The sequence below is a fragment of the Stegostoma tigrinum genome, chromosome 27, assembly GCF_030684315.1.
Source record: "Stegostoma tigrinum isolate sSteTig4 chromosome 27, sSteTig4.hap1, whole genome shotgun sequence".
Taxonomy (NCBI): domain Eukaryota; kingdom Metazoa; phylum Chordata; class Chondrichthyes; order Orectolobiformes; family Stegostomatidae; genus Stegostoma; species Stegostoma tigrinum.
In genome coordinates this window covers 9,025,791-9,039,491 of record NC_081380.1, presented here as the reverse complement: position 1 = coordinate 9,039,491, position 13,701 = coordinate 9,025,791, and the positions used below count along the sequence as shown (strand labels likewise).

The 13,701-nt window shown below is 41.2% G+C and overlaps 1 protein-coding gene across 4 annotated transcripts in view; it reads left to right on the top strand.

The window, feature by feature from the left end:
- Window positions 1–13,701, top strand: part of lrwd1 (leucine-rich repeats and WD repeat domain containing 1) — a 127,515-nt gene that overhangs the window by 81,702 nt on the left and 32,112 nt on the right. For all 4 annotated transcript variants that reach the window (XM_059655491.1, XM_048557209.2, XM_048557210.2 and 1 more), the window contains one exon: window positions 2,412–2,744. In XM_059655491.1, coding sequence (XP_059511474.1) covers window positions 2,412–2,744 — 333 coding nt within the window. The remainder of the gene's footprint in view (window positions 1–2,411; window positions 2,745–13,701) is intronic.

Here is a 13,701-nt window from a genome sequence, read left to right as displayed (position 1 = left end):
TACAATTGTTTAAGTGAATAAATTTCTCCCCGTCTCCATTTTAAACGGCTAATCCACATTCTGAGTATATAGATTCATACAGCATGGAAGGAGGCCCTTCAGCCCAACTCATCCATGTGAACTGAATGAGGCCCATTTGCCCGCGTTTGGCCCGTATCCCTCTAAAATTATTCATGTACCTGTCCAAATATTTTTTTAAATGTTATAACTGTACCTGCTTCGACCACTTCTGGCAGCTTGTTCCATATATGTAACATCTTATCTGTGGAAACATTGCCCCAAGTCACTTTTATATATTTCCCTTCACACCCTAAATCTATTCCCTCTAGTTTTTAACTCCCCTACTTTTCTGGGGAAAAGACCTTGGCTACTCACCTTCTCTATGCCCTTCATGATTTTATAAACCTCTATTAGGTCATTCTTCGGCTTCCTACACTCCAAGGGAGAAAAAGGTTCCGCCCTCTCCTTATAATTCAAACCTTCCTTTTAGTTTTGCTCCCTTTCCAGTTTAATAACATCCTTCCCATAGCAGAGTGACCAGAATTATTTGCAGTACTCTAAATGTGGCATTATCAATGTCTTGTACAGCTGTAACAATGACATCCTAACTCCTGTACTTGGTGCAATGACCTATGAAGGCAAGCGTGCCAAATGCCTCCTTCACCTCCCCGTCTATCTTTTGATGCCACTTTCAGGGAACTATGCACTTGTATCCCTAGGTGTCTCTGTTTGACATACAATTTGTGGTAGGGCCCTGGGGAGTATGTCCTGCCTTGGTTTGTCTTGCCAAAATGCAACATCTCAAATTTACCTGTGGCTCAATGGTTAGCACTGCTGCCTCAGAGTGCCAGGGACCCGGGTTCAATTCCAGCCTCGGGCGACTGCCTGTGTGGAGTTTGCACGTTCTCCCTGTGTCTGCGTGGGTTTCCACCGGGTGCTCCCGTTTCCTCCCACAGTCCAAAGATGTGCAGGTTAGGTAGATTGGCCGTGTTAAATTATCTATATAGTGTTCAAGGATGTGTAGGTTAGTTAGGTTACAGGGGGATGGGTCTGGGTGGGATGCTCCAGAGGGTTGGTGTGGACTCATTGGGCCGAAGGGCCTGTTTCCACACTAGGGATTCTAATCTATTCTAAACTCCTTCTGTCATTTTTTTGTTTTTGGTCCTCTGGCCCAGATAATCAAGATCCCTTTGTACTCCAGATAATTTGCACTGTTCGTTAAACCAATTTTGGTGTCATTCGCAAACTTATTAACCATGTTTCCTATGTTCTGGTCCAAATCATTTATATAAATAATGAACTATAGTGGACCCAGCTCCGATCCCTGAGGAACACTGCTGGTTTTCTAGTTCTAGACACCCTAGTTGGGAAGACTTTTTTTTTCAGCACCTACTCTGTTAAGCCCCCTTAAGAATTTTCTAAACTACATTAGGTCATCCCCTCATTCTACTCAACCTGCCCTAATAGGAGTCAATCTAATAAACGTGTTACAAATCCTTTTAAGGATTTCAAAGGAATTAATCCTTTCTTTGGTAAGGAGACCAAAATTGTAGTCTGTAAACCAAGATGTGGTTTTACAGGTGTCCTCTATAATTGCAGAAGGACATCATTTCTTTATACTGCAGTCCCCTTTTAATAAAAGCTTGACATATCATTGCCTTCTTAGTGCTTGATGTACCTGCATGTTAACTTTATTTGATTTGTGTGAGGATATCCAAATCTCTTGAATCATAATATTCTCATCTTTTTAAAATATTATGCTTTTCCATCCTTCCTGCCAAACTGGTCAGATACTTGCACACTTCCCCAATTTATACTCGTTCTTTCCAAAACTCCTAACTAGCCAATTGTCCTTTTATAGCTGTGTTTAACTTTCTTGTATCTTACTTTCCACCACCTTCAGGTTAACTCAGCTATAGTTGTTTTGGTGTTGATCCATATAGATAATTTGTTTGCAATATGAAGAAATCCAGTTGAAAAAAGACCACATTTTAGTGTCTGGATAAGTATTCTTGATAGAATCTCACTTTTAAGTTTCAACCAATGTTCATCTCTAATATTTATTGTGTTTTACCTTTTGAGATTTGACTCCTTCATTCCAAAATAGCTGCTAAGGTAGAAAAGCAAGGCTCTTGCCCCCTGTATATTGAATGATTCCTCCTAAACAGATGCAACCACTAAGAACCAGCCTGATGAAATGTATTCATAGACCGCATATGACAATTATAGTTAGTATTGTTTATTGCTCAGTTTCATTAAGTTTCTGAGTGCTGGCACTTCCTGCACAAAAGGACCCAAAATAGAATCGTAGTGTAATTTCTTGATTATATGCGATAGTGACAGTTTGCTGTGATATTGATTGTTTCCTCTTTTAAGTGGTGCTACTTCACACATTTCCTGTTTGTATATAGGTCCTAAAAGGGTCTAGTAGAAAAGATTTGCTGAGTTCTCAGACCTCCGTTGCAATACCTCCAACCAGAAGCACTAGGTTTCTTACTGCACATGGTACCACTAAGAGCAGAAAGCAAGTCACTTCTGAAATTTCAAAGAATGACACTGAAGATGTTTCCAGTAAAAGTTTGAAAATTCAGCTTGGAAAAGAAAGACAAACAGCTCAGAAGGCTAAGTGTTGCAACAAAGCTGGTAGAAATGACATGAAAGTGGAACCCAGGACTACAAAGAGGAGTTGTTCAGAAGCACCAGTTGTCAGTAAAAGTATTCTAAGGAAGAAATCAAAACACAAGGTATTTGGTTTGAAATTTCAACTTAACCTATATTTGGAGATATTTGTGTAGCTTTTTATGGAGTTTGGAGTTTACCCTAAACCGTATAAGTAGTGTAGCAAATCTGGAATGATCCCTTTTGTTCAGATTTGCCCCACGTTGTTATGGGGGTTTCTTTGCTCCCATAAGTAATCTAAGTACCTTGCTATAGAAGTTGGATCTCTAATGTGGCTAATGTTTCTAATATGGTGATACACAGTCACCCCATACTTTTTGAACATTGTTTACTACATTGGATAAATTAATGAAAAAAGCTGTAGTATCATTTCTGGAAAATTAAGTATTGGATAACGTGTTTACTTAGAGAAATATTTACACTTCATTTTACAAATAGTATTTAAGAATATCCAAGAGTTTTCTTACCACTGCCTCTTCCTACAAGTTAAATCTGAAGCTTTTATTGTACTTTTTTGTATTTGCTACCTTTGCTTCTTTGAACTTTCTTCTCCCCAGCCTTCCTAGCAAAAGCATTTCTGTCTGCTGGGCACATTTCTGTGGCTGCCAGTTGTTTTCCAGTTGCTCGTTTTGATTGTTTGTTCAGTCTTGAAGAATAAAGGGTAGAATTTTGACTGCCATGGGCAGTTGGGTGCAGGGTAGGAAAGTAAAGTCCTGCAGAGTGGCAAAGGGTTAACCATCTGACATGATCATATCCCTTTTCAAGTTTATCCTAGGTAGATTTTCAACTTTCAGGAAATTTCTGTGGAGTTCCTGAACACAATGGGGAATGCTTCTGATAGTCCAGGAAGCCTTGGAAAGTAAACTGAAGAGCATTACCACTGCTTACATGAGAAGCTTACACTCCCTGCATTTTTTTTTCTGAGTGTGCTGTCACTGCTTGACACATGATTTCCGATTAGTTGGAAGTCTGTTTACCTATTATCTGCTTCACTCCCCTTGATCTGCATTTCACAGTTATCAGTCTTGGTTCTCCAAGGAACAAAGCCAGTAGCAGAAGCAACAGCAGCAGAAGCAACAGCAGCAGAAACCACACCATGCTGGTGTGAATGGGTGGAAAGGATAATTGTGAGGCATGACCACGAGAGGATAGAAAAGCGAGGGTGAGTGTTACTGTTAGCTATTCAGACGGGTTGCATCTGAACTGGAAGGGGACCAATGTCCTGGGTGGAAGGTTTGCTCGAGTAGTTCGAGAGGGTTTAAACTAGTATGGCAGGGGGGTGGAAACCTGAGCTGTATACCAGAGGTGAGCGTTGATGCAGGTGAGGCAGTAGCAAGAGGTAGACCAGCTAGTGGGAAGGATTTTCCTGGGAAGGAACCAAGGGATCGGTTAAAGTGTGTTTGCTTTAATGCAAGGAGTATCAGGAATAAAAGTGATGAACTTAGAGCATGGATCAGTATCTGGTGCTATGATGTTGTGGCCATAACAGAGACATGGGTTTCTCATGGGCAGGAATGGTTGCTGGATGTTCCAGGGTTTAGAACATTTAAAAAGAATAGGGAGGGGGGAAAAAGAGGAGGGGGTGTAGCACTACTAATCAGAGAGGGTATCACAGCTACAGAAGCTTCCTTTGTCGAGGAAGATCTGCCTACTGAGTCAGTATGGGTGGAAATTAGGAACAGCAAGGGAGTAGTCACCTCGTTAGGGGTTTACTACAGGCCCCCCAATAGCAGCAGGGAGATTGAAGAAAGCATAGGTCGACAGATTTTGGAAAAGTGTGCACACAGTAGGGTTGTTGTAATGGGTGACTTTAACTTTCCTAATATTGATTGGAACCTCCTTCGAGCAGAAGATTTGAATGGAGCTGTTTTTGTAAGGTGTGTTCAGGAGGGTTTCCTAACGCAGTACGTTGACAGGCCGACGAGGGGAGAGGCCATTCTAGACTTGGTGCTCGGAAACGAGCCGGGGCAGGTATCAGATCTTGTGGTGGGAGAGCATTTTGGTGATAGTGACCATAACTGCCTCACATTCTACATAGCTATGGAGAAGGAGAGGATTAGGAAGAATGGGAGGATATTTAATTGGGGAAGAGGAAACTATGATGCGATTAGACATGAGTTAGGAAGCATGGACTGGGAGCAGTTGTTCCATGGTAAGGGAACTATAGACATGTGGAGACGGTTTAAGGAACAGTTGTTGGGAGTGATGAGTAAATATGTCCCCCTGAGACAGGCAAGAAGGGGTAAGATTAAGGAACCTTGGATGACGAGAGCGGTGGAGCTTCTAGTGAAAAGGAAGAAGGTAGCTTACATAAGGTGGAGGAAGCTAGGGTCAAGTTCAGCTAGAGAGGATTACACGCAGGCAAGGAAGGAGCTCAAAAATGGTCTGAGGAGAGCCAGGAGGGGGCACGAGAAAGGCTTGGCAGAAGGAATCCGGGAAAACACAAAGGCATTTTACACTTACGTGAGGAATAAGAGAATGGTCAAAGAAAGAGTAGGGCCGATCAGGGATAGCATAGGGAACTTGTGTGTGGAGCCTGAGGAGGTAGGGGAAGCCCTAAATGAGTTTTTTGCTTCTGTCTTTACGAAAGAAACGAACTTTGTAGTGAATGAAACCTTTGAAGAGCAGGTGTGCATGCTGGAATGGATAGAGATAGACGAAGCTGATGTGCTGAAAATTTTGTCAAACATTAAGATTGACAAGTCGCCAGGCCCGGATCAGATTTGTCCTCGGCTGCTTTGGGAAGCGAGAAATGCAATTGCTTCGCCACTTGCGAAGATCTTTGCATCCTCGCTCTCCACTGGAGTCGTACCTGAGGACTGGAGAGAGGCAAATGTAATTCCTCTCTTCAAGAAAGGAAATAGGGAAATCCCCGGCAATTATAGACCGGTAAGTCTCACGTCTGTCGTCTGCAAGGTGTTAGAAAGGATTCTGAGGGATAAGATTTATGACCATCTGGAAGAGCATGGCTTGATCAAATACAGTCAACACGGCTTTGTGAGGGGTAGGTCATGCCTTACAAACCTTATCGAGTTTTTTGAGGATGTGACTAGAAAGGTTGATGAGGGACGAGCTGTGGATGTGGTGTATATGGACTTCAGTAAGGCATTTGATAAGGTTCCCCATGGTAGGCTCATTCAGAAGGTCAGGAGGAATGGGATACAGGGGAACTTAGCTGCTTGGATACAGAATTGGCTGGCCAACAGAAGACAGCGAGTGGTAGTAGAAGGAAAATATTCTGCCTGGAAGTCAGTGGTGAGTGGAGTTCCACAGGGCTCTGTCCTTGGGCCTCTACTGTTTGTAATTTTTATTAATGACTTGGACGAGGGAATTGAAGGATGGGTCAGCAAGTTTGCAGACGACACAAAGGTCGGAGGTGTCGTTGACAGTGTAGAGGGCTGTTGTAGGCTGCAGCGGGACATTGACAGGATGCAGAAATGGGCTGAGAGGTGGCAGATGGAGTTCAACCTGGATAAATGCGAGGTGATGCATTTTGGAAGGTCGAATTTGAAAGCTGAGTACAGGATTAAGGATAGGATTCTTGGCAGCGTGGAGGAACAGAGGGATCTTGGTGTGCAGATACATAGATCCCTTAAAATGGCCACCCAAGTGGACAGGGTTGTTAAGAAAGCATATGGTGTTTTGGCTTTCATTAACAGGGGGATTGAGTTTAAGAGTCGTGAGATCTTGTTGCAGCTCTATAAAACTTTGGTTAGACCGCACTTGGAATACTGCGTCCAGTTCTGGGCGCCCTATTATAGGAAAGATGTGGATGCTTTGGAGAGGGTTCAGAGGAGGTTTACCAGGATGCTGCCTGGACTGGAGGGCTTATCTTATGAAGAGAGGTTGACTGAGCTCGGTCTCTTTTCATTGGAGAAAAGGAGGAGGAGAGGGGACCTAATTGAGGTATACAAGATAATGAGAGGCATAGATAGAGTTGATAGCCAGAGACTATTTCCCAGGGCAGAAATGGCTAGCACGAGGGGTCATAGTTTTAAGCTGGTTGGTGGAAAGTATAGAGGGGATGTCAGAGGCAGGTTCTTTACGCAGAGAGTTGTGAGAGCATGGAATGCGTTGCCAGCAGCAGTTGTGGAAGCAAGGTCATTGGGGTCATTTAAGAGACTGCTGGACATGTATATGGTCACAGAAATTTGAGGGTGCATACATGAGGATCAATGGTCGGCACAACATTGTCGGCTGAAGGGCCTGTTCTGTGCTGTACTGTTCTATGTTCTATGTTCTATGAATATGAGGAGGTTTATTTCTTTATTCATTTAATAGGATGAGGACATTGCTGGCTAGGCAGCATTTATTGCCCATCCCTAATTGCCCAGAAGGCAGTTCGGAGTCAACTACATTGCTGTGGGTCTGGAGTCACAAGTAGTCTAGGGCAGGTTAAGATGGCAGCTTTCTTTCGTAAAGGACATGAGTGAACCAGATGGCTTTTTCCAACAATTAACAATGATTAATGGCCATCATTAGATTCTTAATTCCACATATTTTATTGATTTCTGATTCTGCCATCTGCCATGGCAGCATTTGAACCTGAATCCCCAGAATGTTATCTTGGTCTCTGGATGAACAGTCCTGCGATAATACCACTAGGTCATCGCCTCCCATGGTGCCTGGAGAGAAAAGAATGAATGAAGCTGAAAGATGTGTGGTCGAAGTGTTATGCAAAAGAATGCTTGGAAAGTCAGAATGTGGATCTTGGAGACTGAATGGATTGTTATACTTCCCTTTCCTGTCTTTTTAAGATTCTTGAAATTCTTGGGCACGATATCCATTTTCAAGGCAACTCATCCTTTCTGCTCACTCCTTGCACATTTCCACCCATCCTGCTTGGTGTAAGAGAGTAGGCTATTCTTCGTGATCTTTGCATATACTGCCTCACTTCCATTTTTCAGATCCCATGCTAGATCCAAGTCCAAAATTTGGGATGCATCCATTCCAGGTCCCCATTCATTCCTATGAATGCTGAATCAAATTGAATAGACTATATCGATGCCTACTGGATTCCCTTTAACCAGAAATTCTTTCTTTGATAGATCTGGTACCTCATACCACTTTATGTCTATCCATAACCAGGAATCTGGAAACAGGAAGCGGATGCTATGGCTGGGTTACGTAGCAAAGACAAAAACCAACTGTTGATTGAAAGATTCCTGACAATTGCTGGCGTCTATTGGGGCAAATATCCACCCAAATGGTCTAGTAATGCTAGTAGGAAGTAGGGGTTTTCTCCAGGTCCTACCAAATTTAACACCAGGACTAGGTGCACATTATTTTTGAAGATTTTGCATTTATAATATAAACTATCATATTTGACAACTATTAGCATGAGCTAGCTATTGGAGCACCATGGTGAAGACTAACCATTTTTGTCATATAGCTATTAATTTCTCAGTATATTGTAGTACCTTCCTATTACCACGATGTGGCATTGTCACTTATATTTATGTTGCAGAGTTGACATTCTCAAATTTATGTAGAAAATTGCAGTAAGTTTCCACAGAAATGTTAGGAAGAGCTAAACTGGAAACAATTAAAATTTACTTATTGAGTATCAAAACTGGATTGAAGGGGAAATTGTGACAAGAATGAGATAGCAGAATGGTGCAGAAATTCATTGAGACAAACTGTACAGTTATGCTTTGAGAAATGTTCCTGACAGATGGCTGGCAGCCTGTGGCTTGATCCTTTCTCATTTGACCAGTACTTAAAAATCATGAACTGGTTTCTCCCAGTAATGAAAAGTGAGCAACATTGGAAGGCATCTATAGAAATAGCTGTAGCTGATGTGACTTCCTGGAAGACCTACAAGGTTCTGTGGAGAAAATTGCCAAATACTGGGGATTCTTTTTTAAATGATGTTTCTAAGTCACTTTTAAAAGAAAGCCTGGACGTGTCAGAAAACCATTCACCCAGTATTAGCTTCCCCTCTTATTGAATGCCAATAAAACTAAACTAATTGTACCTATTGAGTACAAAAGTGGGCTGATGCAGTGTCAAAAGTTTGGATGGTGGGGAATTTGTGAAATGTGTTGAAAATTTTCTTTATCAACATTCCTACTAGACAAGGAGCAAAACTTGACCTTCTGTTAGGAAATAAGGAAGGGCAAGTAACTGCAATGTTAGTCAGGGAACATTTTGGACTAGAGATCATTAGTTTTAAAATAGTTGAGGAAACAGATAAACCTTCATAAAAATTTGAAGTTCTTACTCGGAGTAAGACAAATTTTAATGATATGAGACAAGAACTTTCAAAAGTTAACTGGAATAGACTGTTTGCACAAAAGGGAAATGTGACAAGTGGAAGGCTTTCAAAAATGTGATAATGCCCCTGAATTCTCGTTATGTTCCTGTTATTGAGGCAAAGTGGTAAGATTAGGGAACAATGGATGAAAAAAGATTGAGATTCTAAAAATGAATCATGTGTTGCATATGGACAACTGGGATCAAATGAATTTCTTGAAGTGTGTTAAGAGGAAAATCTGGAATGCAAAGAGGGGATATGAGACAGCCTTAACAGATAAGGATAATCTAAAGAGATCCTACAAGTTCATTAAAAGCAACGAGAGAGGGGGCCCCCCTCAAAAATCAATGAAGTCATTTTTGCGTTGAACTTCAGGAGATGGGAGAGATATTAAATGAATATTTCATGTCAGTTTTTACTCTGGAGAAAGAAATGGAGTCTAGAGAACTCGGGGAAATAAATTGATGTTTTTAAAACAGTTCACATTGCAGAAGAGGATGTGCTAGAGGGCTTAAAATAAAACATGAAAGTGGATAAATCTCCAGGAATTGATCAAGCATATCCCAGGACTTTGTGAGAAGTTAGGCAGGAAATTTCAGGACTCCTTGCAGGATTATTTGTAACATCTATAACCTTGGGTAAGATGCAGAAGAACTGGAGTGTAGCAAATGTTGTGCCTTTATTGAGAAAGGCTATCAGGAGAAGCCTGGGAACTATAGACCTGTGTCTGATATCGGTGGTGGGTAAATTTTTGGGGGTGGTTTGAGAAGGTAGGATTTACATGCATTTGGAGAAGCGAGGAATGATTAGGTGTAGTTAGCATGGTTTTGTGAGAGGGAAATCATGTCTTACAAATGATTTGAGTTTTTTGAGGAAGTAACTAAAAAGATTGAGGGTAAACATTGTTTACTTGGACTTCTATTAAAGTCTTTTGGAAGGTTCTGCATGGTAGACTAATTAGTAAAATAGATTCATGGGATTCAAAATTGGCTTGACGGTAGGAGACAGAGGTTGGTGATGGAGGATTGTTTTTCAGACTGGAAACCTGTGACCAGCATTATTCCACAGGGATCGGTACTAGGACTCTTTTTTGTTTGACATTGATATAAATCTATTTGGATGAGAATTTAGGAGGCATGGTTGGTAAGTTTGCGAATGACACCAAGATCGGTAGTAGAGTGGACATGAAGAAGGTTATCTAACATTTCAAAGGGATGTTGATCAGTTGGGTCAATGGGCTGAGGAGGGGCAGATGGAGTTTAATTTAGATAAATGCGAGGTTTTGGCAGTAGGACTTATACAATTAATGGTCGGGCCCCACATAGTGTTGTTGAACCGAAAGATTTGAGGGGTTCGGGTATATAGTTCTTTGAAATTTGAATCACAGGTAGACAGGGTTGTTCAGAAGACTTTTAGCACGCTTGCCTTTGTTGCTCAGACCTTTGAGTGTAGGAGTTGGGACGTCATAGTAAGGTCGTACAGGAAGCTTGTTTGGCTTTTTCTGGAGTGTAATTCTTGTCACCCTGCTTTGGAAGGATATTATTAAACTGGAGAGGGTTCAGAAAAGATTTAACGGGATGTTGCTGGGAATGGAGCATTTGAGTTATAAAAATAAGTTTTTTTTTCCCCACTGGAGCTTAGAAGGTTGAGGGGGTGACCTTTTATAGAAGTTTTTAAAATCATGAGAGGAATAGATAAGGTGAATAACAAACGTCATTTCCCTATGGCAGGGGAGGTAAAAACTAGGGGACGTATTTTTAAGGTGAGAGGATAAAGATTTTAAAAAGGTCACGAGAGGCAACTTCTTTTAAACAGTGTTCATGCATGGAATGAACTGCCAGAGGAAATGGTGGATGCATGTACAGTTACAACATTTAAAGCACATTTGGAAAAGTACATGAATAGGAAAGGTATGGAGGAATATGGGCCAAATGCAAGCAGATGGGACTTGTTTAGTTTCAGAACACGGTTGGCATAGACTAGTGGGATTGAAGGATCTGTTACCATGCTGAATGACTCTGAAATTTCAGCAATAATTGTGATCTGCACAGAGTGAAAAGCTACTATCATTTAAGCTTGAAACTCCTGTGGTTTTTTGATTACTATTGAGTCAATAGCCTCAGTGCTAGCTTAATTACTAATTACACCATTAGCTGTTATTTCATGAAGGGAAACTGGAGCTGATTTTCCTTTGTTGTAGGCCCCTTCATACTGGATCATAACATCTATTTAATGAAGAAGCAATTGTTTTGTTATGGAGATTAGGTAAAAGAGAACATACTGTGGCATGTATTTACTTTGTTCAGATTAAAGCTTGAGGCTCGTTTGTCTTTCTGTTCAGTGTTTTTTTAATCTTATCTAATTTTAGGCAGTTTGTCACTTTCACACCACTTTAAGCCACCCATATCCCACACTTTTTTTTACCAATCGATAAAGACTGGGTACAGTTTGGTTTCATACACTTGCCTGTGGCACTGTGAATCCAATTCGACACAATGCGAATTCACCCTGAGTTCTCCAATTATGCTGGAAGTACCTGTTAGTTGACTACACTGAGATTGAACACAAGGTTTCAATGTGATTCGGTGAAGTTGCGTGTATGGACAACTGCATGATAGATGTAGTATAATATTTTAAATGAGGGGTTATCCATTTGGTAGCAAAAACAGAGTGATCAGTATGATGATAATTTAGGAAGGGGAGAGGTACAAGATGACCCGGATGTCCTTGTACACTGGTCATTGAAAGTAAGCATGCAGATGCAGCAGACGGTGAAGTAGTCAAATGGTTTTCTTCACCTGAATGCGTTTCCTGATCCACTACTGAACCTTTCATTACCAATGGTGATTCAGTCTGATTATTCCCAATTTCAGGGAGTCCAGAACCAGGGGTCAAAAATGTAAGGATGCGAGGGTCAGCCAATTATCGCCTGAGATAAGGGGAAATTTCTTCACCCAGAGAGTGGTGAGCCTGTGGAATTCTCTGCTACAGAAAGCGGTTAAGGTCAAACATTGTATCAGTGATAATGGGAACTGCAGATGCTGGAGAATCCAAGATAACAAAGTGTGGAGCTGGATGAACGCAGCAAGCCAAGCAGCATCTCAGGAGCACAAAAGCTCCTGAGATGCTGCTTGGCCTGCTGTGTTCATCCAGCTCCACACTTTGTTATCAAGGTCAAACATTGAATGTTTTCACGAAAGAGTTAGATATAGCCCTAAGGGCTAAAAGGGTCAAAGGGTATATGGAGAAAGCGAGAACGAAGTAGTGAATTAGATGATCAGCCGTGATGATATTGGAGAAGGCTCAAACGGCTGAATGGTGTTTTTTATTTGTATGTTTCTATAATGGAGATTGATGTTAAGGATCGAATTCAGCAGCCGGAAGTGAAATAGTACAGTTCTCGATCTGTAACATAGTGCATTAAATAGTGGATATGAAACTTCAGAGGTGGAGATCTTTCTGGAACACAACCTAAAGGAGTTGTAGCATCAGAATCCAAATGAACCTTCAGGAGGCAATTAGACATGTATTTGGAGAGGATTCATTTTAAGATTTAAGGTGAAAAGGCTGAAACTAAATGATCAGTTTTGTTATCAAAGAACTGATGCAACATGATCAGGCAATGGCTGTCTCCTAAGTTTTAAAGTTCCATGATAAGTGAGAGAAATGTGGAGAAACAGCAAGTTGCTCGAGATAGCAAGAAGATATGCTTCATCAGATCTCTCTGCTTCCTAGATAAATAGAATTACAAGGAAATAAGTATTAATTGATCAGTTTTTAAAAATAAAGTTGGGGATGAGACTGTTGTGACAGAGGAGGACAGTTTGAAAGTATCAGTTATAATTTATAGGTTCTGTGTGAGAAGATGAAAGGATAATGACTCACAGCGTGGCCTGAAAACTAAAATAACTAGGACTATAGACAGGTACTAAACTATAAAGAAGGGTGAAGGCTACTGGAGAAGGGACACATAGGCTAGAAATCAAAAGGATCTGTTTGTATTGAAGGGCAGCTATTGAATTAAGGTGCTAGAATAGGACAGAAGGGGACACAGCCGACTAACATTTTGTTTTCAGAAAGCAACAAATAAGGTCAAAGGACAAAAATGTAAAAGGGTAAAATTTAATAGCTATAATGAAGGTCACCACAGTCCCAGCGGACTGGTAGTGGTTTAAAATGAGAATCGCTATGCCTCAGGCAATAGGAGAGGTTGTGAGGAGAGTCCTTCATGGTATCCTCAGATGTTGCAGGAATAGAACCAGTGCTGTTAGCATCACTTTGCATCACAAACCAGCTGTTCAGCCAAATGAACCAACTGAACCCCATCACCTCAGTCAGGGATGGCTGAGTGTGGGTTCGTGGAAGCAAAAATACAAAAGTACTAGGTAAGCTAATGGGGCTAAAAGCCAAAAGGTACCCTGGACGTGATGGGTTGCACCCTATATCAGTATAGGAAGTAATCACAGAGATGGTGGATACGCTATCAGTATTTTTCCAAAAATCCTTAGACTCTGGAAAAATCCCACAGGATTGGAAAACTGCCAGTGTAGCATGCCTTATTTAAAAAGGGTGGGAGACACACAAAAAGCTAACTATTAGCTAGTTAGTGTAACATCCATCATTGAGAAAATTTTAAGAGTTGATTGTAAAAGACGCAGTATGAGAGCACTTAGAAATGTACAATGTAGTCAAGTAGGCGTCAGCATGGCTTCATGAAGGTTACATCATGACTGACATTGCTGCTGTTCTTATGGGAACTAATGAGC